The sequence below is a fragment of the Taudactylus pleione genome, unplaced genomic scaffold (genome assembly GCF_031769625.1).
Source record: "Taudactylus pleione unplaced genomic scaffold, aTauple2 ptg000111l, whole genome shotgun sequence".
NCBI lineage: Eukaryota > Metazoa > Chordata > Amphibia > Anura > Myobatrachidae > Taudactylus > Taudactylus pleione.
Genome location: NW_028284513.1, coordinates 6400261 through 6422151, shown reverse-complemented (window position 1 = coordinate 6422151; position 21891 = coordinate 6400261). Strand labels below are relative to the sequence as shown.

Below are 21891 nucleotides of genomic sequence, written 5' to 3'. Positions count from 1 at the left end.
TGCAGAGAGAAATCATATCGTTTAAATTAGATGGAAGTTCACGGGTGACCAGATCATCCTTTAACCGATCAGAAAGTCCGTGCCAAAAAGCTGAGGCAAGGGCTTCCTCATTCCATTTGAGCTCTGATGCCAAAATCTGAAACTGTACAACATATTGGCTGACAGGACGGGTTCCCTGTTTTAAAGTCATAATACTGGATGAGGCCGAAACTGTTCTTCCTGGCTCATCAAAAATCCTCCTGAATAATGTTAGAAATTCAGTATAATTGTCCAACAGAGGGTCTGCATGCTCCCAGAGAGGAGAAGCCCAATCCAAAGCTGAGCCGGTTAATAAGGACACGATATAGGCCACTTTAGTTTTAGCCGAAGGAATATTATCTGGCTGCAAGGTAAAATGCACATCACACTGATTAAGGAATCCGCGGCATAACTTAGGACTGCCATCAAATTTACTTGGCATAGGTAGATGCAAGCGAGGAGATGCCCTGTAACCTATATTATCAGACGGAGGATGAGCAGGTGTAACCACTGTAACAAGTAGTCAAAGTAGTTTGCATGATATCTTGACGTTTAACTATTTCTTGAAAGAACTGAGCCATTTGGTGTTGCATAGTTTCCAGGTTTTCCAAACAGCTTGCTATGGTCTGAATTAAATCCATTCCGGACTCCTGTCCCGTGGCCGAGTCCATTGGGCCAGTGCAAACTGTTAGGACCTGGGTTTGTTGTGGACCCGGGGTGGAAACAGGAGCAGACACCTGAACGGATTTAAATTGGAAAGTGGGTTTTTTAATAGGTGAAGTTGCAGACATGTATACAGATAAAATAAAGTCCAGAGTATAACGAGGAAGGTGATGACTGGAAGCTGTTGTGTAGTATGAATAGGTAATGTCCAGGTAGTGGCAGAAATAATAAAAGTCTTTGTAATCCAAATGGTAACTGCAGGGCTGCAGACAGGATAACAGTCACTGATTGATACTGGTGAGGTAAAATCCAGAGGGGCTATGGAGTAATTAGAATAGTAGCAGCTGATGGAATTAAGTGGAGAGTAGAACTGTGATGGCTCAGAGTGGAATCAGAGAGCTAGGTAAATGGAGACAGGGCAGGTTCAGGGTTAACTGTAGACACAGGTCCTCTGGCAGGGAAAGGGTAAATAGCAGGTGCAGGATGGTTCTGGCACGAGACTGAGAGCAGGCAGAGTGGTGCAGGCTACTTGGAAGCTGGGATCCAGCAGGAGCACAGACGAGCACTCAAACAGACAGATTATTCAAGGTACATAGACTCTCTCACAGGTACGCTGTGAAACACGTTGCACTGACAACTATGGGAAGCTCTGAACTCCCTTAAGTACCCAGTGCAGAATCGTGATAGGTCAGAGAGAGCATGTGACACGCCAGGACTGGAGCAGCTAAGTCACATGACCAGAGGCAAGATGGCGGCGCCCATACCAGAGTGGAATGGAAACACCACCAGGCCTACCCCGGCCAGAATGAAACAGTGCCCGCGGAACACTTCGCACAGCCAATGCCCACCGCCAGACACCAGCCCCTCCGCCGGAAGGACCACGCCGCAGCGCTCTCACAAGTAATACCCGTCGTCCCCTATGCCGGGAAACCCTGGTCGTGACAGTACCCCCCTCCTTACGGGTGGCCTCAGGACACTTACCAGGCTTCTCTGGATGGGCAGAGTGAAACTTCCTGATGAGTGTAGGAGCACAAATGTCTTGGGCATTAGTCCAGCAGCATTATTCCGGGCCATAGCCTCTCCAATCCAGAAGATATTGCAACTGACCCCTTCGGACATGGGAATCCAAGACTTGGGACACTTCAAACTCCACACCTCTCTCAGTTTGGACACGGGGAGGAACTGGAAAGACTTTGAGGAACTTGTTGAGAATCAATGGCTTGAGTAGGGATATGTGGAAAGAATTAGGGATTCTTAGGTAGGAAGGAAGTTGGAGACGTAGGAAACTGGATTAATTACTTCAGTAATGGAAAAGGGTCCAATGAATCGTGGGGCGAACTTCATTGATGGAACTCTGAGGTGCAAATTATGGGTGGATAGCCAAACTTGATCCCCGATTTGCATTTGAGGCACTTTCCTTCATTCCTGTCTGCTTGAATTTTGTAATGTGAGGAGGTCTTTCCAAATTTGTGCGTACTTGGGCCCATATTGAGGCAAACTTCCGTACAGTGTCATCCACAGCCGGTACTTCAAAGACAGGCAGACTCCAGAATTCAGGGACTCGAGGGTGAAGACTATACACAATAAGAAATGGGAGTTTGATTTGTGGATGAATGATAAGAAGCATTGTGCGCAAACTCAGCCCAGGGAAGAAATTCAGACCAATTATTTTGGGAGGAGGACATGAAAATTCTTAAAAAGGTCTCGAGATCCTGGTTTACTCTCCAAAACTTCGCTACAAATTGAACACCACGATCCTAGACAATCTCGGTAGGAAGTCCATGGAGACAAAATATATGTTGAACAGAAAGATGAGCCAGATCCGAGGCGGAAGGTAATATCTTCAGAGGTACACAGTGAACCATTTTTGAAAATCGGTCTATCACGACCCAGATGGTGGTGTGGCCATCAGAATTTGGTAAATCTGTTATAAAATCCATGGTGAGGTGTGTCCACAGACGAGATGGAATGGGCAGAGGTAAAAGTTCACCAGCTTGGGATTGACGAGGAGACTTGTGCTGTGCACATAGGGTACAGGAAGAAATGAACTCCACTACGTCAACTTTCATTGATGGACACCAGTAAGATCTTCTTAGGAACTCCAGTGTTTTACGAATGCCAGGGTGACCTGCGAACCGTGAAGAGTGAGCCCAAATAAGTAGCTGCTTCCTTAACTCCGGGGCCACAAAAGTTTTCCCAGTAGGAGGTTGTAGTTGTATTGCAGCAAATACTTTCGACTCTAACACTGGAGTACTACGCAGAATCTCAGAATTGTTGCAACAGGACAGGGATCTTGACAAGGCATCAGCCTTTTGGTTGAGAGCTCCTGAGTGGAAAGTCAAAGTAAATTGGAAACGAGCTAAAAATATTGCCCACCGGGCCAAACGAGGACTCACACACTGGATATTTTTCAAGAACAGAAGATTCCTATGATCCGTGAAGATGGTAAAGGGGAATTTAGCCCCTTCCAAAAGGTATCGCCATTCCTTCAATGCAATTTAACGGCTAAAAGTTCTTGTTCTCCTGTGGCATAGTGTCTTTCAGCTGGAGAGAACTTCTTAGAAAAGAACCCGCATGGATGGATTCGATTGTCCTCAAATCGTTGGGAGAGGACAGCTCCCACTGCCTCTGAAGATGTGTCCACTTCTAACAGGAAGGGTCTCTCCAAGTCAGATTGTCTTAAGACTCGAGCTGTTATGAAAGCCTGCTTTAGAAGTTGAAAGGCTGTTTATGCCTCAGGATGCCACAGAGCAGGGTTGGCATTTTTGTGGTTTAAAGCTGTAATGGGAGCCATTAAGGATGAAAATCCCTTGATTAAACGTCTATAATAATTGGCAAATCCGAGAAGTCTCTGAACAACCTTCATTGTCTGAGGTCGAGACCAGTCCAAAATTGCTTGAACTTTTTTAGGATCCATTTCTAGACTGGAACCAGAGATGATATAGCCAAGGAATGGTACACTAGGAAAGCTGAAGACACATTTTTCCAATTTACAGTAGAGATGGTTCTTTCTCAGGCGGGACAGGACTTCTTTTACATGTTTGCGGTGTTCCTCTAGGGATGAAGAGAAAATCAAAATATTGTCCAGATAGACAACTACAGAAACGTATAACAGATCTCTGAAAATTTCATTGACGAAACCTTGGAAAACAGCAGGTGCGTTGCACAACCCAAAGGGCATGACAAGATATTCGAAGTGTCCATCTCTTGTATTAAAAGCGGTCTTTCACTCATCTCCTGCACGAATGCGGATAAGATTGTAGGCCCTTCGTAAGTCTAACTTGGAGAATATGATAGATCCTTTGACTCTATCAAATAATTCTGTAATCAATGGAAGTGGATATCTGTTCTTAACTGTAATATCATTAAGGCCTCTGTAGTCTATACACGGTCTTAACCCCCCATCTTTTTTAGCAACAAAAAAGAAACCTGCTCCAGCAGGAAAAGTGGAAGGTTGAATGAATCCTTTCTCCAGATTCTCCTGGATATACTCCAACATGGCTTTGGTCTCTGGCAGGGATAAAGGATAAGTATAACCACGAGGAGGCATATTGTCTGGCAGTAGATCAATTGGGCAGTCCCATTTTCTGTGAGGAGGTAAAACATTAGCTTGTTTTTCAGAAAAGACATCAGCGAAGGTTTGGTATTCTTTAGGAATTGCTGAAAGTACTGATGATGCTATTTTCCTCACAGGTCATACTTTGGGAAGACAAGATTCCTGACAACTTGTACTCCATGAGAGATCCTGCATAGTGCACCAGTCAATCCTGGGATTGTGCTGACGTAACCATGGTAATCCAAGAATAACTTCATGGGTAGCCTTGGGTATCACTAAGAACTTAAGATGTTCAGAATGGAGTGCTGCAATACGAACCAAGACTGGTTGAGTCTCCTTAGAGACAGTTCCATTTAACAGAGGTCGTCCATCTACAGAGGTCAGAGAGACAGAATGATCAAGAGATGTACAAGGAATTTGTAGCTTGTCAACAAAACTGGAGGTCACGAAGTTTCCTGCTGCTCCAGAGTCTAACAGAGCAGTGACAAAAACAGGTTTAGGACTTATTATTCCTAACTTGGTCCCCAGGACCAGTTAGTAATGGGCATTTCCCGGCTTACGGGAACAGGAGGCCACCAGGGGACCTGGATCTCCACAATATAGGCAGAGGTTTTTTAATATTCTCCTCCGTCGTTCCTCTTTGGAGAGATGGGTATGATTCACCTGCATGGGCTCTTCATCTGTAGGAGAAGGAGGCAGGTGGGTAGGATTGGGTAGTGGGGAAAGCTTGTAACGGTCAGTTCTATGCGTCTCAGCCTGGCGTTCTCTAAAGCGTAGGTCAATTTTATTGCAGAGAGAAATCATATCGTTTAAATTAGATGGAAGTTCACGGGTGACCAGATCATCCTTTAACCGATCAGAAAGTCCGTGCCAAAAAGCTGAGGCAAGGGCTTCCTCATTCCATTTGAGCTCTGATGCCAAAATCTGAAACTGTACAACATATTGGCTGACAGGACGGGTTCCCTGTTTTAAAGTCATAATACTGGATGAGGCCGAAACTGTTCTTCCTGGCTCATCAAAAATCCTCCTGAATAATGTTAGAAATTCAGTATAATTGTCCAACAGAGGGTCTGCATGCTCCCAGAGAGGAGAAGCCCAATCCAAAGCTGAGCCGGTTAATAAGGACACGATATAGGCCACTTTAGTTTTAGCCGAAGGAATATTATCTGGCTGCAAGGTAAAATGCACATCACACTGATTAAGGAATCCGCGACATAACTTAGGACTGCCATCAAATTTACTTGGCATAGGTAGATGCAAGCGAGGAGATGCCCTGTAACCTATATTATCAGACGGAGGATGAGCAGGTGTAACCACTGTAACAAGTAGTCAAAGTAGTTTGCATGATATCTTGACGTTTAACTATTTCTTGAAAGAACTGAGCCATTTGGTGTTGCATAGTTTCCAGGTTTTCCAAACAGCTTGCTATGGTCTGAATTAAATCCATTCCGAACTCCTGTCCCGTGGCCGAGTCCATTGGGCCAGTGCAAACTGTTAGGACCTGGGTTTGTTGTGGACCCGGGGTGGAAACAGGAGCAGACACCTGAACGGATTTAAATTGGAAAGTGGGTTTTTTAATAGGTGAAGTTGCAGACATGTATACAGATAAAATAAAGTCCAGAGTATAACGAGGAAGGTGATGACTGGAAGCTGTTGTGTAGTATGAATAGGTAATGTCCAGGTAGTGGCAGAAATAATAAAAGTCTTTGTAATCCAAATGGTAACTGCAGGGCTGCAGACAGGATAACAGTCACTGATTGATACTGGTGAGGTAAAATCCAGAGGGGCTATGGAGTAATTAGAATAGTAGCAGCTGATGGAATTAAGTGGAGAGTAGAACTGTGATGGCTCAGAGTGGAATCAGAGAGCTAGGTAAATGGAGACAGGGCAGGTTCAGGGTTAACTGTAGACACAGGTCCTCTGGCAGGGAAAGGGTAAATAGCAGGTGCAGGATGGTTCTGGCAGGAGACTGGGAGCAGGCAGAGCAGTGCAGGCTACTTGTGTTATGTTCTGGGTTGTTTGTGGACCCGGGGTGGTAGCAGGAGCGATCACAGAAGCGGGTTTGAAAATAAAACTAGTTTTTTTAATAGGTGCTTGAGTAGACATAAAATATGGCAGTAAATAAAAGTCCAGGTATATACAAATGTGCACTAGAGTTCTGTGGTGGGAGTAATGGGCTAATGTCCAAGTAGAAACAATTAGAACTGTCCAGGTGTGCAGGTAGTGAGACTGGAATAATCAACCAGGTATGCAGGTAGTGATGCAGGAAAATAATAAGCCAGGTATGCAGGTAGTGAACTAAGGCAAATGAGCACGATGTCAGCAAGCTCAGGCACTCAGGTATGGGCAAGGGTGTTGGAGGAAGCGGGGTAGTCCAGCGGAAGCTAGGAGCTGACAGGCAGACTGGCAGACAGCGAATTTCACAGGAACAGGATAAGCACAGAGAACTCCCTCTCAGCTAGGCTGAGATACACATTGCACTGGCAAAGAAGGAAGGCACTGAACCTTCCTAAATACCCCATGCCGTGCTGTTACTGGCTGGAGGGCAAAATGGCGGCGCCCATGCCAAATGGAACGGAGACGCCACCAGGCCTTACCAGCGCAGAGTGACAACAGGCCCGCACAACAACGCGCGCAGCCAAAGCCACCAGCCAGACAACAGCTCCGCCACTAGACAGCCCGCGCCACAACGATCTCACAGGTAACACCCGCCTAGCGCCATGCTGAAATACCCTGGCCGTGACAACTTGGAAGCTGGGATCCAGCAGGAGCACAGGCGAGCACTCAAACAGACAGATTATTCAAGGCACATAGACTCTCTCACAGGTACACTGTGAAACACTTTGCACTGGCAACTATGGGAAGCTTTGAACTCCCTTAAGTACCCAGTGCAGAATCGTGATAGGTCAGAGAGAGCATGTGACACGCCAGGACTGGAGCAGCTAAGTCACATGACCATAGCAGAGTGGAATGGAAACACCACCAGGCCTACCCCGGCCAGAATGACACAGTGCCAGCAGAACACTTGAGCATATAATATTGCCTGAAACACTTCAGAATTAATTCTGCTGCTTTTGTCAGCAGTCACATCATCAATAAATATAAGGGAACCAGTTCCATTGGCAGCCATACATGCCCATGCCACGACACTACCACCACCATGCTTCACTGATGAGGTGGTATGTTTTGGATCATGAGCAGTTCCTTTCCTTCTCTTCTCTTCCCATCACTCTGGTACAAGTTGATCTTTGTCTCATCTGTCAATAGGATGTTGTTCCAGAACTGTAATGGCTTTTTTAGATGTTGTTTGGCAAACTCTAATCTGGTCTTCCTGTTTTTGTGGCTCACCAATGGTTTGTATCTTGTGGTGAACCCTCTATATTCACTCTTGTGAAGTCTTCTCTTGATTGTTGACTTTAACACATATACATCTACCTCCTGGAGAGTGTTCTTGATTTGGCCAACTGTTGTGAAGGGGTTTTTCTTCACCAGGGAAATAATTATTTTGTCATCCACCACAGTTGTTTTCCGTGGTCTTCCAGGTCTTTTGGTGTTGCTGAGCTCTCCGGTGCGTTCTTTCTTTTTAAGAATGTTCCAAACAGTTGATTTGGCCACACCTAATGTTTTTGCTATCTCTCTGTTTTCATTTTTCAGCCTAATGATGGCTTGCTTCACTGATAGTGACAGCTCTTTGGATCTCATATTGAGAGTTGACAGCAACTGATTCCAAATGCAAATGTCACACCTAGAATCAACTCCAGACCTTTTACCTGCTTAATTGATAATGAAAAAACGAGGGAATAGTCCACACCTGTCCATGAAATAGCTTTTGAGTTGATAGTCCCATTACTTTTGGCCCCTTAAAAAGTGGGAGGCACATATTTAAACTGTTGTAATTCCTACACCGTTCACCCGATTTGGATGTAATTACCCTCAAATTAAATCTGAAAGTCTGCAGTTAAAGCACATCTTGTTTGTTTCATTTCAAAACCATTGTGGTGGTGAATAGAGGCCAAAATATGAAAATTCTGTCAATGTCCCAATATTTATGGACCTGACTGTATAAATGTATATGTGCGTGTATATATATATATATATATATATATATATGTATATATATGCGTATGTGTGTGTATATATATATATATATATATATATATATATATATAAATAATCGCAGAGCCTCTGATTAGGGATGGCAGCCGACCATCGATGGTTTGCAACCATCGATGGTCTGACTGAAAACAAGTGGTTTGCCATTGTTAAACGATAGCAACCCTCAGTCGATGTTTAAGAAACATCAGCAGTTGTGGTCTACACAGATCTCGACCAATTGCTAAACAATTGATGGCTTCTAACGATGGTTGAACCATCGATGGTAGAGCTGTCAATGGCCATCACTACAGTATAACATAAAAATTGCTATTTTTATGGTATACTGTGTTTTAAAAAAATATTTTTTTTAAATAAAATAGTGATGGATAAGTTTAAAATTATGTTCTTGACCTAATTCAATCATAAAAGAAACCGACAATTTTGGAGCGGTTTTTGGAAAAAGAATTTGTCAGTTAAGTGGTTAAATATTATATATATTTCCTGGCTTAGGAGGGAGTTTGAAATATGGTAGGTGCCAATTCACCTCACCTCCAACAGGGGAAAGGTGTTGGTGAAAGAGGTGCCAATTCGCCTGACCTCCAGGAAGGGAGGTGGGGGGGGGGTCGAGTGGGAGGTATTGGATCATGTGACCTGCAGCAAATGAGCATTATGAGACATGGGATCTCTGGCAGGGGTGGAGCAGGTGGTGCCTTTTTGTACTGTGGCTCATTGTTGGTATACGGTGGCTGTGAGCAGCGAAGGGGGGGTGGGGTGGCATTGCATGTCAATCTAGGAGCCACTAAGAGCTCTGAGAGTGGCAAGGCCTCCCCTCAACTCTACTGTAAAGCTGATACACTGACAATAAGCTGGTTACATAATTGAGTCTCTTGTAAGTTAAATAGACAGGAAAGCTTTTGTTGCATAATAAAAAAAGAAAAAATGTTATGGAATTATAAATATTCAAAAGGTAAAAATTAGATTTTTGGTGCCTACCATTAAATCGCTTTCTCTATGTCCATCTGGGGGACACTTCTAGGCCATGGGGGGTTGAGGAACTAGCACTTACTGTAATAAGTTAACATTTTTAGGGTATATAAGCTCCTCCCCTCCAACCTCCTCCTCAGTTTGAACTTAATAAACCCTAAGGATAGGTTGAACAAATAAGGACAGGCTTGCATCCTTCTCACATGCATATCCCAATAAAGGAGGGATTGTAGCATCCCCTAGATGGACTTGGAGAAAGAGTTTTTACGGTAAGTACCAAAAATCTTATTTTCTCCTTGCTCCATCATGGGGACACTTGTACACCATGGGGATGTACAAAAGCTCCCACTAGGGGAGGGTATATTAAGCCTTGCCTGAACCCAATACTTTCCACAGGAAGGAAGTATCCCTAGATGCATGAAATCTGTATAATTTGGTGAATGTATGAATCGATGACCATGTAAATGCTCTGTGGAAGCATTATGCCTCGCCACCCACAAAGTTCCTAATGAGCGAGTGGAATGAGCTGATATCCTAACTGGCATAGGTCATTCAGCCCTCTCATATGCTTGCTGAATTGTGGCCCTAATTCATCTGACCATAGTCTGTTTGGATGCTGGCCAATCTCTTTTGTTTTTTCATAAAAAATAAGTAAACTATCCATTTTCTTTATACTTACTCTCCTCACCAGATAAATTCTTAGCACACTAACCACATTTAACGGAGACAACTGACCCCAATCAATTGTCTTGCTGACTTAACTAAGGTCTGTATAACTATTTCCTGATGAAGATGAAATGCAGACACCACCTTAGGTTGAAAGGAAGGCAGTGAGCATAACACCACCCTATCATGGTATATAACCAGAAATGGAGGTCTGCAGGATAAAGCTCCAAATTCTGACACTCTTCTAGCTGGTTATATAGCTAAAAGAAAAGATAACTTCCAGGTTACCCACTTCAGGTTCACCTCCTGCAAAGGTTCAAAAGGTGGCAACTGGATTGCTGACAGTACAATATTTAGGTCATATGGCTCTATGGCATGCCTATATGGTGGCTGTATATATAATATGCCCTAAGAAAAGTTTTTACTTCTGAAATTAAAGCCAATATTTTCTGAAAATAGACAGAAAGCGCTAATACCTGCACCTTAAGGGAACCTAACCTAAGACCCAACATGAGGCCCATCTGGAGAAAGGAAAGTACTCTTACACCATGCAATACAATTCTTCCAGAATCTAGGATAATTATCAGAAAATACATTCTTTCTAGCTTTAATTATAGTCTGGCTTCAAGATTCATGCCATTAAATTTAACTGATGGATGTTCTGGCAGACAATCGGCCCCTGAAACAACAAGTCCTGCTGAAGTGGAAGTCTAATTCCAGGACCCACTGCCATGTTTAGTATCTTTGAGTACCAAACTCTCCTTGGCCAGTTTGGTGTTACTAATATAACTCTAATTATTTCCCGTTTTATCTTCTTTCTTGTTTAACCGAGAACCCATTAGATTTATCTCTGAATGGCCCTACATTGTTACCGAGTGTTGAAGACTTCCAGATGCTGAGACCATTCTCCTGAACTGAAGAGACTCAGTTGTCAAGTAGGGACTCAGAAAGTCAGCCTTCCAGTTCTCTACTCCTGCAATAGAGACTGCAGATATTGCTGGACATTGATCTCTGCCCAAGATAGAATATGAGACAATTCTCTAATCGCCAGAGACCTTTTTGTTCCCCCCTGGAGAATTATGTATGCTGCTGCTGTACGGTTGTCCCACTGGATTCTTACAGGCTTTCCCTGAATAAAAGATTCCACCTTCTTCAATGTGTTTAGAACAGCTCTTAGGGCCTGATTCGGACCCGGTCGCAAGCGCTGAGCGCTCGCAACCGCGTTTATGGTGGCCCAGAGCGCATGCGCATGACGGAGCCGGCTCCGTCGTGCGCATGCGCGAGACCCGGCTAGCGACGGGCAATCTGTCGCTCTGGGTCTCGCACCAAAGGGGGCGAGCTGTCGATGTTGAGTGACAGCTCACCCAGTTTGGTGGGCAGTCCGGGGGGGGGGCTGCCCAAACGGAGGCATTCCCAAGGGAACGCTTGCTGTTTGGGGGCGGCCCCACGAGTGATGTCTCTGTTAGAGCCGAAAGCTCTCTGGGGCTTGCGATGAACGAGACCCTACCACAAGGGTCTCGTCGCAAGCCCGATGGTTGCGATGGTCTTGACCATCGCGACCATCATCATGGCCGCTCGCTATAGCTGTGGGTGGTCACCCACACCTATGCGAGTGGCCAGGAGGCCGCAGAAAAAAAAATAACGGCCAGATTCAGAGCGTGCGCTCTTTCAGAGCGTCCAGCTCTGAATCAGGGCCTAAGTTCCAACCCTGAAAATGATGATTCGGACTCACTACACCATCACTGGAGACTGGGATCGGTCATGATAACCAGCCAATCTCGGATGAGGAAACTCTTGCCCTTGTTCAAGTTACTATTTAAAACTCATCAATTTCTTCCTCACCCAAAAAATGCATATTTCTGAAACAGAACTCATTCTTTGCACTGCCCATTGAACTCTAGCTAGATGAAAGCATACACTGTGTAGATAATACATTTTGGAAAGCGTTAAAGTCATAACGCGAGAAGCCTGTTATGTCTACCACTCCGGTTCCCACATTACACCTCTAATGGTTTGACTAAAAAATCTGGATCAATACTTTGGGTGTAAAATGCAGCAGTGAGGATCTAAAGCAGCCGATTTGCTGTCTCTTCCATCTTTTCACTCTGAATAAAAAATAATATTTAGCTACATACTTTTGTCTCTGGAGTTTTGTTTCCTCCATCACTATTTGTATTTATCAGTTGCATGACTTTAATGTGACAGAAGTTAATGCTGCACAGTTTTGCAATTAATAAAGTAATAAAAAAGTGTAGCTGTGCAGTTATCCGGCACTGGCCATAGAGGAGGTTTCTGTTTCCATAGAATATAGCATAATTGATGATCCAAATCCTTTATGCCCTATTAGAAATATTAACATGAGAAGCAAGTTACAGTAGTTTCCCAGGACCAGGAATGTAGTCAGGCTTACAGAAACTATCTGAAATGTTAAAAATTGAAAGACAAATGTATTTAATGTCTTTCATTTTAGAACAGTACTTATGTGAATTAATGTCCTGAAAAAAATCATTTGTACATACGCTTATAAACAATCTAATGTGTTTTGCTGACAGTGCTGACAAATATTTCAGGCACAAGGAATATCTTATTTTTGGCACATGGAAAGTAGTATTCTAACGTGACCAGCTTAGGAAATGGTTATGAACAATGTTCCCTGTTACACAATAAAGGCCACGATCATCAAGTGGATGTTTACACCAACACAATTGACCATAGTACCTTTAAACAAAGGAGGGCTGCAGGTTTTGGCCTGGGATGCAATAAATAGCAAGTGGTCCAGGATTATCTACCAGCATGCCGCCACAGAAAAAAACTAGCATGACATAAACTCCAGATGTGGATTGTCTAACATTAAATATGTAGAAACATGTTATAGCATTTGTTTAAGAGCTATAATCAAAAACACCTATTAGCTCCATCCAACTACTATATAACAGTGTCTGTTCTAGTGCATACTTGCCAACTCTCCCTCATTGTCAGGGAGACTCCCTGAAATAGTAGCAATCTCCCTGTCTCCCTGAAGAGTCTAGCAATCTCCCTCATTTCATCCTTACCCCCATTATGAAGCTGTTATATTAAAAAACAGAGATATATACATTCCAATGGGATCATTAGTGTCATTTCCTTGCATTGGTTATTATAAGGCACAATGATCCCTATGAATTTCTGAAAAGTATCAGTGTGTTTTCATCAACAAACAGATCTTACTAACTGCTTTTGGGCTGGTTTACATTTGGATGTAAGTCAGGTTTAGGACACGCCTCTCAGATTTATCAGTACACGCCCACTGTAACACGCGCTCATAGGTGCTGCTTTCACAATCTCCCTGAAATGCATTTTCAAAAGTAGGCAAGTATGTTCTAGTGACCTCTATATACAGTACACACTGTGTTATACAGAGAGAGCATCTAGGGACCTCATACAATACACAGAATATCTGCATATACAATATAGAATAGAGAGTACATTTTAGTGAGCACTATAAAATACAGAAATTATTATAGTGACCTATACACAATATAGAGAGCACTACTTGACAACTAGTCAAAAACACAATACACAATAAATGCTAGTAAAATACCAGCTTGGTTATGCAGACCACTCTAAAACTATGGTAGTTTTATTACAGTTTACAGGCCCCAGACCTATGGTGATTTTACTACAGAGACCCCAGACCTATAGCGGTTTCAATATATACAGACACCAGACCTATGTGGTGTTTATATAGTTTCACTATATAAACACCACAGATCTATAATGGTTTTATTTTATACACAGCCCAGACCTATAGTTGTTTTACAACATACAGATCCCAGATCTACAGTGATATTACTATAAAGTATACAGACCCTAGACCTATAGTGGCTCTACAATACAGATTGAAGACCTTTAAGACTATAATGGTTATACTACTGTATGTAGATTGCAGACCTATAGTTGCTCTACTATACATAAACCAGACCTATGGTGGATTTGCAATACTAAGGAGGAAATAAAAAAACTTTTTAATCCATAAAATCACCAACTATTATAACAATTAGCCCCAATATTACTGTAAGTCATCATTGAAAAATGACAAAAATGTGTCCAACTAAATGGAAACATTAATAACACATTGCAGCGCTGGTTATACTTGAAAAACGGGTATTTTTTTACCGATAATCCCCATTTTTCGCAGATGTTTTTTTCCCCATATCCTATTATATCTGACGAAATAATAGGATATTTCTCCCGAAAACACATAGGAGCATCTCTGGCTGACACTCTAGCACCAGTTGTAGCCATGCATTGTGCAACTGCAGACAGCCCAGCTACAGCAATACAAATTGTAGCAGCCTGATTGGGTGCTAGAACTAGCTCATTTTGTGAATAAATCTTCAGATAATACACCAGCGATATAATAGGAAACGGTGTATAAGGAAAATATATTATAAGCAGGGCCGTAGTAAACCTTGTCGGGCCCCGGTAATTTTTTGGGGGCATGGTATGTATCATGTATGTATCATGTTATGTATGGGTCAGTAGGTATGGCCACTCAGCTTTAAAAAAAGCAATAACAAAATGATTAGTTGCTGAGCCGTGTGCTGCAAGGGGGGGCGCCATGTGACCCTCAGCCAGGTGTAAGTCCAGGGGGGGGGTGCGTGAACAGTGTTATTCCCTCTCTTTTCCCCCGCACAGCCAGAGGAGACCTCCACTGTTGATCAGCAGCAGCAGCCTTCCTGATCCCACCGCAGCCAGGACACAGCTGAGGAGAGAGTGACACTGCTATTGATAGGTAAGGGAAGGAGCGGACCCGAGCCCTTACCGAGCTATCCATCAAGCTTGGGCCAGGGTATTAGTACCTGCCCCCCGCCCTCTCGGTACCTCTAATTGTAAGCTTCACAGGTGCAGAAACTAATGTGCCTGAATTAAATGCTGTAATTGTTAAGCACTATGAAATCTCTATGCATATATTAATAAAGACTCTTTACATGAAACTGAAATGACAAATTGTTTACACTGCAAAATCACTGTTTTTTGTAATCTATGAATATGTACAGTGTATACAGACAGTGTATATAAATGTTAGACTAAGCAGGTGCTCTAATTCATGTTATATCTGCACTGTAAAGTAGCTCATGATTCATGCATAGTGCAGCTAATATGACTCAGGAATCTAAGGGCAATACAGGGGCTGATTCAGAGATGTACATTAATTCAGTGTTAACACACATCTCTGGTGTTCTAAGATCTACACATGTGCAGGAGCTGCTCTCTGCATGTGCAGATCTGGGTCTGTGATGTCGCTCCCAGTGCTCTAAAAGACGCGGCGACTACCAGTGTTACAGAAAAGGGGGGCGTGTTGGCTCCGTTTTCTGGTCATGCTAAAGCCAGTGGCTGTGTCCTTGGTGCTTGCATTAACTAAACCTTAACTGAAGCAGGCAGTGGGCACCATTTCACATAAGATGCCTTTCTCATAATTTTGCACAGCCGCTGCGTTCAAAGACGTACAAAGACATACAAAGACGCAGTGGCTGTGTCAATAGCGTCCATCTCTGAATCAGTCCCACAAATATTAGTAAACAATGGATGCCGGAATAACCCACAATGTGATCAGTAAGGTACATAACAATATTGTATAAACAGGCAAACACCACAGACAATATTGCTTCTTTTCTAGCTGCTAGTCCTAATTTGTTTATTTGTGCAGTGCCTGAACCATATGAGCCTGGGTTACTCTACACATTGGAGCAAATAACCTGCTTACCGGTACTTCTAATTGTTAAATGGTGTCAAAGTTACTATGGTGAATGATCATCCATAATACAGTAAAATTACACATCATGCATTAAATTCAGTAGAACAGTGCAGGTTGTAATAATTTGTATTAACAGAGTGAAATACCCTTATTTTATTAAGAAAGAAGATCCATTTCCTATTTTATTTTCTATTAAATATTTATAGACTTCAAATAAAGGATACTGAGTATAAAGCAAAAAGAAATGGTATTTAACAGTTTTTACCTTTCAACAAACCCCAAATGTATGTCATACAATAAAGGAAAATTCCAAGTACACAGATAAATACAATCTATACGTTTACTCACAAGTCATATGCACTAATCCGCTAGTTAATAGTTTCATTTTGATTCTCACTTGCTGAATGAAATGCAGAAGAGATTAAAATGAATTCTGTCTGGCACAGAAAACGTGGTTTAATTTTAACATTAGCGTCTTACATTATTGGAGACGTTTATGTATTACTGTAGATCTGCATATCAATTATTGAATGGCTTATAGATTATTTTTTAAATTTAGCTTCTGAAAAACATTTAATCAAAAGGCATTGTTGTATAGGTAGTGGAAATGGGAAGCTATGTTCTATCACAATACAGAATTACGCTTTTTTATTTCTAGAAAGCTGATATTATATTTGGAGCGAAAGATGGATTATCATGGATGAGAGTGTCTGTGTCTAGTATAGGAAAATTTATTACATCTAGTTAAATACAATCTTCATTGGTAGGGTAATTCTCCATAAAGTAAGGCTTTTATCTGACATCAATTTTCTATTTGCTGCCTGTTATTCTCTATTAGATATTCAAGGAATTTAGAGGTTTAACTGAAGAGAAGGATGCACTCAGGATGGGATTACCATTAACACTATCTGTGCAAAACCATGGCGATAGCCCTTAACGACACATCATTCCTGCAAAATACTGAGCAGTATTATATCACCTTCTATCTCATTCACAATAACTGTTTAGAAAGTATGAAAATTTGTAGCAGTAAAATACTTGTAAAAATAAATTATAAGAAGCATCAGTAATAAGGAGGAAATGAAAAACATTTTACCCCATAAAATCACCAACTATTATAACAAAATACATTACACATTAAGACCGGTATCCAATTAGCCCCAATATTATGTTATCATTGAAAAACGGCAAAAATGTGTCCAACTAAATGGAAACATTAATAACACATTGCAGCGCTGGCTACACTTGAAAAACTGGCATTTTTTTGGCCGATAATCCCCGTTTTTTGCAGATTTTTTTTCCCCATATCCTATTATTTCTGATGAAATAATAGGATATTTCTCCCGAAAACACATAGGATCCATGATTTAGCTCACTGACCTATGTGTTTTCTCCATTTCGGTGGTGGAAAAACTGCACTTTTCATTTATTATTTTGTGGGACAAATCAGGTCCTGAAAAAAATCCACGATAAGTGCTGTGTCGTGGATAGCCCCGCGATGATCCATTAGCAACGCTACTTTAGCGGTGCTAATTGGATACCACCCTAAGGGTTATTTAATATAATTTCTGAAAAGTGCAAATTTGCACTAAAACCAATACCATTTCATATCACTGTCCTGGACTAGCAGACCTGGCACTACCATTATTTAGCTTAAGACAGTTGCCTAGAGCACCACGATCAGAGAGATGCCACTGACGTGATATCAGTGATCAGCATGAAGAGCTAGTGCTAGTGCCTGAAAGATTAATGAATGATAGCAGGCCTAGATGATACACTCACAGAGCATCAGGGTGGTCCTTCTTGCTGTTCTGTCTCAACATCATGTGACTACTGCAGTCACAGATACAAAGTGCAAGCAGCTGCTGCAAATGTGTTGTACTGGAGAACTATAAGCTGTTATAAGAAAAGAGAATGTGGGACAAACTGGTGAAAAGAGGGGAATGTCAGGGAAATGCTGGTGACATGTAAAGGAAAAACTGGTGGGCAGTGTGATTGAAAGAAAAAAATGATGGTCAGAATGGTATAGTGAAAAACTGGAGTGCAGGGATAATGGAGAGCAGTTTGTGGGCATGTTAGAAAACAGCTGGTGGGGTGTGTGAGAAAAACTTGTGGGTAGTAGGGCCTATTATATAAAGGCTTGTGGACATCAACAAGCAAGTGAGAGAAAAGCTGGTGGACAATGCCATGTGAGAGAAAAGCTGGTGGACAATGCCATGTGTGAGAAAAGCTGGTGAGTAGAGGAGCATTTAGGGAAAAACTGAAGGAGATTTTAATGCTTTCACTAACTTTTTAACTTTGATATAAAATCACATTTTATGGATTGTGCAGGTACTGTATACTCCATTTCACAATGCCTTTTAACAAGTGCATAGTACATAGATAAGAGCTCAAACAAATTATTGCAAATAAATGTCTGCTGACCATTTATAGCAACAAGGCATTTTTTACTTTGTTTCAAATTCCAATATTAGGAAATCCTGCATTTTACTCTTGGAAATAGTGGAGCCTGGACAGACTGGAGTTCTGCATCATACATCAGTGTATCTAGAAAACAGTGCATCTAGACTGCAGCCTTGCCAGCCAGCAAGGAGGAGGTAAGAGTTATTATTTTATTTTACAAAAGTAAAATGTGTGAAAAAGTGCCTCTGAACCTCCCCACCCCAAGCGGTCCTCTGCCACCCCCTCTCCATGTGTTCCTCTGACCGTCACTCCCCTTGACTTTTCTCTGACCACCAAACTCCAAACCTCTGATCTCACCTCTTTTCCCCATCTCTGACCCTGCCTCCATCCCCATCGTAACTTACTCCACTCTCCCTGGCTGGTGGCAGCCGATCAGAAGTAATGCAGACGAACACAGGCAAAACTCATGTAAAATGCCTTACATGACTGCACCTAAAGATGGCAGGTAAGCACATTTTTTTCTTGAAAACATATTTTGGACTTTATCTTTCTTTAAGGAGTTGCCATTGTCTATAACCTTGCTATTGCTTTTTAACGTTTGATGCTAGAAAATGCAACTGATATTTGGTTTCATTTGAATATAAAAAACCTCTATAATAGAGCAGGTAGAATCCTCCTACACATGTATTTGTATTGCTAATATACGCTAACAGCATCACATAATATATGCATGGGCAATGAAGAATAACTACTTCAGAGGGGAATCTGCAATCAGCCAATCACAAGCAGCTAGCTAATGCAGAAAACCGTCATCATCATCATTATGTATCTACACCACCCCTCAGGCAATTGCTATGGCTGCTGTGGGGCTGCCTTAGTCGCAATTATGCCAACATGCTCTTACTGTACTCAAGGCTGGATTCAACCACCATTCACTCTCTCATCCCATATCCTGAGTGGTAAGTAGGAGCAAGTGTAAAGGGCCACGTACATCTGCCTGCCATTTCCCAAATCTCACAATGTGACCGGAAGCGCTGATCCTTCCATCAGAAACACAGCCTGAAACATGACAGTTAGGAGCTGATTGGTTGGTACTTCATCTCCATCCATTTGATCTCTCTCTAAGGCTAAGTACATACAGTAGACCCCTAAGCTGCAACCCCAATTTCTAGCATTCAAACTAACTTTTGTTTTGAGACACCTTAAAGAATATTTATGGTGGAATAGATTAATGGAAGGGTAGGGTCAGCTCAGACTTTAGGATATGATAATATATGCACGGACCAAGGTTTGTTTTGAACACATTAAACACTCAACACAGCAGAATATGGCATACATCTCTGCGTAATGTAACACTGGCATTGTGAAAGCATCTGTGTATATCAACCCTTACATGCAGATTTCCATATTCCGCTTATGCAGCAGACTGAAACCATGTCAGTCATATCTTCGTAAAGAGCCTGTTGTCCTGGTGTTATAGGTTCTCTCTATTCTTAAAAACTATTCAAAGGGTACTCTGCACAAAATAAATAAACCTGTTAGGGCACATTAATATTGGTGACATGGAATGTTTCTGAGGACTTCCAGTCCCAACCTGACGAGTTTTCTTTAACGTAACCCCCCCAGAAAAAAACATTTATGTTAATTTCACGAAACGCTGGCAAATACCACATGCATTCCTCCTGTTAACATGCAACAGGCAAAGCCACTGATTCCCTTAGCTATAAATATTTATCATATTTGCTGTATGAACAAATGGAAGCAATACATACAATGTGTTACAATACAAACACAGGTCAGGAATGGCATTAACACCCTGCTGCTATAACTAGCTGATTGCGATTTAACATGTGGCAGATAATGGGAGATCTCATTATTCATTTGTTGGATTAGGTATAATTAGGACCTTTGATAATACGCATTATATTAAGCTCTTTATGAGTACCAGTAATTTAACCTTACCCCTACCTTTAACTAATAATGTAATGTACACTGTTAAATGTGAGTAGATCCATAACATAGACTATACCAAATATTAAACGTATTGCACATGCCTTGAAATGTTTGCTATGTTTTATTTATGGCCTCATAGGTGCACTTACCATTGAGGTTTGCTACAATTTTTGCAATTTGAAATTGACTGAAACATTGGCCCCTGAAGTAGAAAGCACAGGTGCATGACCTTGATGAAATCACACTCTCCACAGGGTTCTAAAGAGTCCCCATTTTATCTGGCTGTCTTCCTGCTCTTATATATGCAAAGTGCACATGGATGAACTGTGTAAACATTATTATCAGGGCAAAATGGAAAAAGAGTGCTTGGTGTTATTTTGATAAAACAGGATTTGTAGTCGTTTGTGCAACTCTATAAGAAAGTTTCACCAACCCCAACTGCGTGCCTGCTAAGCTTCAGCCTACTTCTCTGACTCTAAGCAGTGGATTGATACAATGAGGAATAGTCCACTTATGATACTGCAACTATATATAGCATAGTACTGTATAATTCCGGACAATTATCTCAAGTATTTGATTTACTAACACCTAAATGTAATACAGATTTAACATGTTCATATTCAGTTGCTACTCATTTTTATATATATTTATTATCATTTACTTACAGAGGACCATAACTTTCAGTATTGTTTACACATTAAGTGAAACAGTACATACAGTATACATTTTATTAAACATACAGTATACATGATTTATCATATGAGCATATATTATTTATCAGTGTAGCAGTCATAGTACTGTATGTAGCATATCACGCAAACTAACGTGTTTCTTATATACAGTAATACCAATACAAAGGAGGACCTGCAGAAGAGCTAACTATTTAATGCGGTTTAGAAACAAGTAATAGGAAATTTAGATTCTTCAAGTTATGTTATGAAATATTTTAGGTGTTTATTCTAGTGATCACTAAAACCACTTCTATTCTAAACATTTTAAAAATATTTAGAATGACAAGCATCCCCTCTTTGAAGGGATAATTAGTAAGTAAAAGCCATAGGACTTACCTGTAGCTGCAAGGAGCAGGGAAGCGACAGACAGCAGGAAAAGCATCCTTGTGTCCCTGTGTGAGCTGCCAGAGACTGAACTCCCGGATTGTAGGGAATAAGAGAGAGGAAGGAGGAGGTGTGGTGAGGCTCCAAGCAGTCCCCTTTCCGACACTCACCACTCTCTCCCAATGCACAGAAGGGGAATACTGCTGCACACCACCTGTGTCTTTAAGCAACTGCCGTTATCACTACAGTCCTTAATCACTATTGATGATTCTGTGCTCAGCACTTTACTGATGGGAGGTTGTGGATAATGGTAATACTAGGTCAGCCTATAAAATTGAGGCAAAAATGAAGGAATGGGATCGATTACCTGGATGTTTTCAAAAGATAATATTTATTTTCCTTCGTGCTTTACAACAAATCTTGTTTTTTATATGGAAGTGACTGTAATAAGCATTATATATTAATAAGCAGCTCATACAGCACATAATATAGGTATTAATAAATAGAAAATAAATTCAGAAAAAATACAAACAGTAATTTAAGGAACATACAGTAGTTTCTAATTTTTGAGGGTCCCCCAATAGTCTGGAATTTGTTCAGAAACCCAAAGGTTCTGATTCCGAGGTGGACGCTGCTGTGACCGCTTTTACGTGTGTTGTCATAGTCATGCCTGTGACTATATGCATATGCTAGTATCAGCCTGCCAGTGGTGCATAAGCCTGTGTCTGACTGTGCAAGGACTGAGATGCCCACTTTCAGAG

General features: G+C 41.6%; 1 protein-coding gene across 2 annotated transcripts in view; it reads right to left on the bottom strand.

Moving 5' to 3' along the window:
* The window catches only part of LOC148525157 (relaxin receptor 1-like), a 433734-nt gene extending 412517 nt beyond the window's left edge, over positions 1-21217 (bottom strand). Inside the window, exon 1 of one of the 2 annotated variants that reach the window (XM_088471159.1) lies at positions 21143-21217. In XM_088471159.1, coding sequence (XP_088327285.1) covers positions 21143-21188 — 46 coding nt within the window. In that variant the 5' untranslated portion in view covers positions 21189-21217. The remainder of the gene's footprint in view (positions 1-21142) is intronic. The other variant, XM_088471158.1, reaches the window with a different exon arrangement.
* Between the last annotated feature and the right edge of the window lie 674 nt (positions 21218-21891).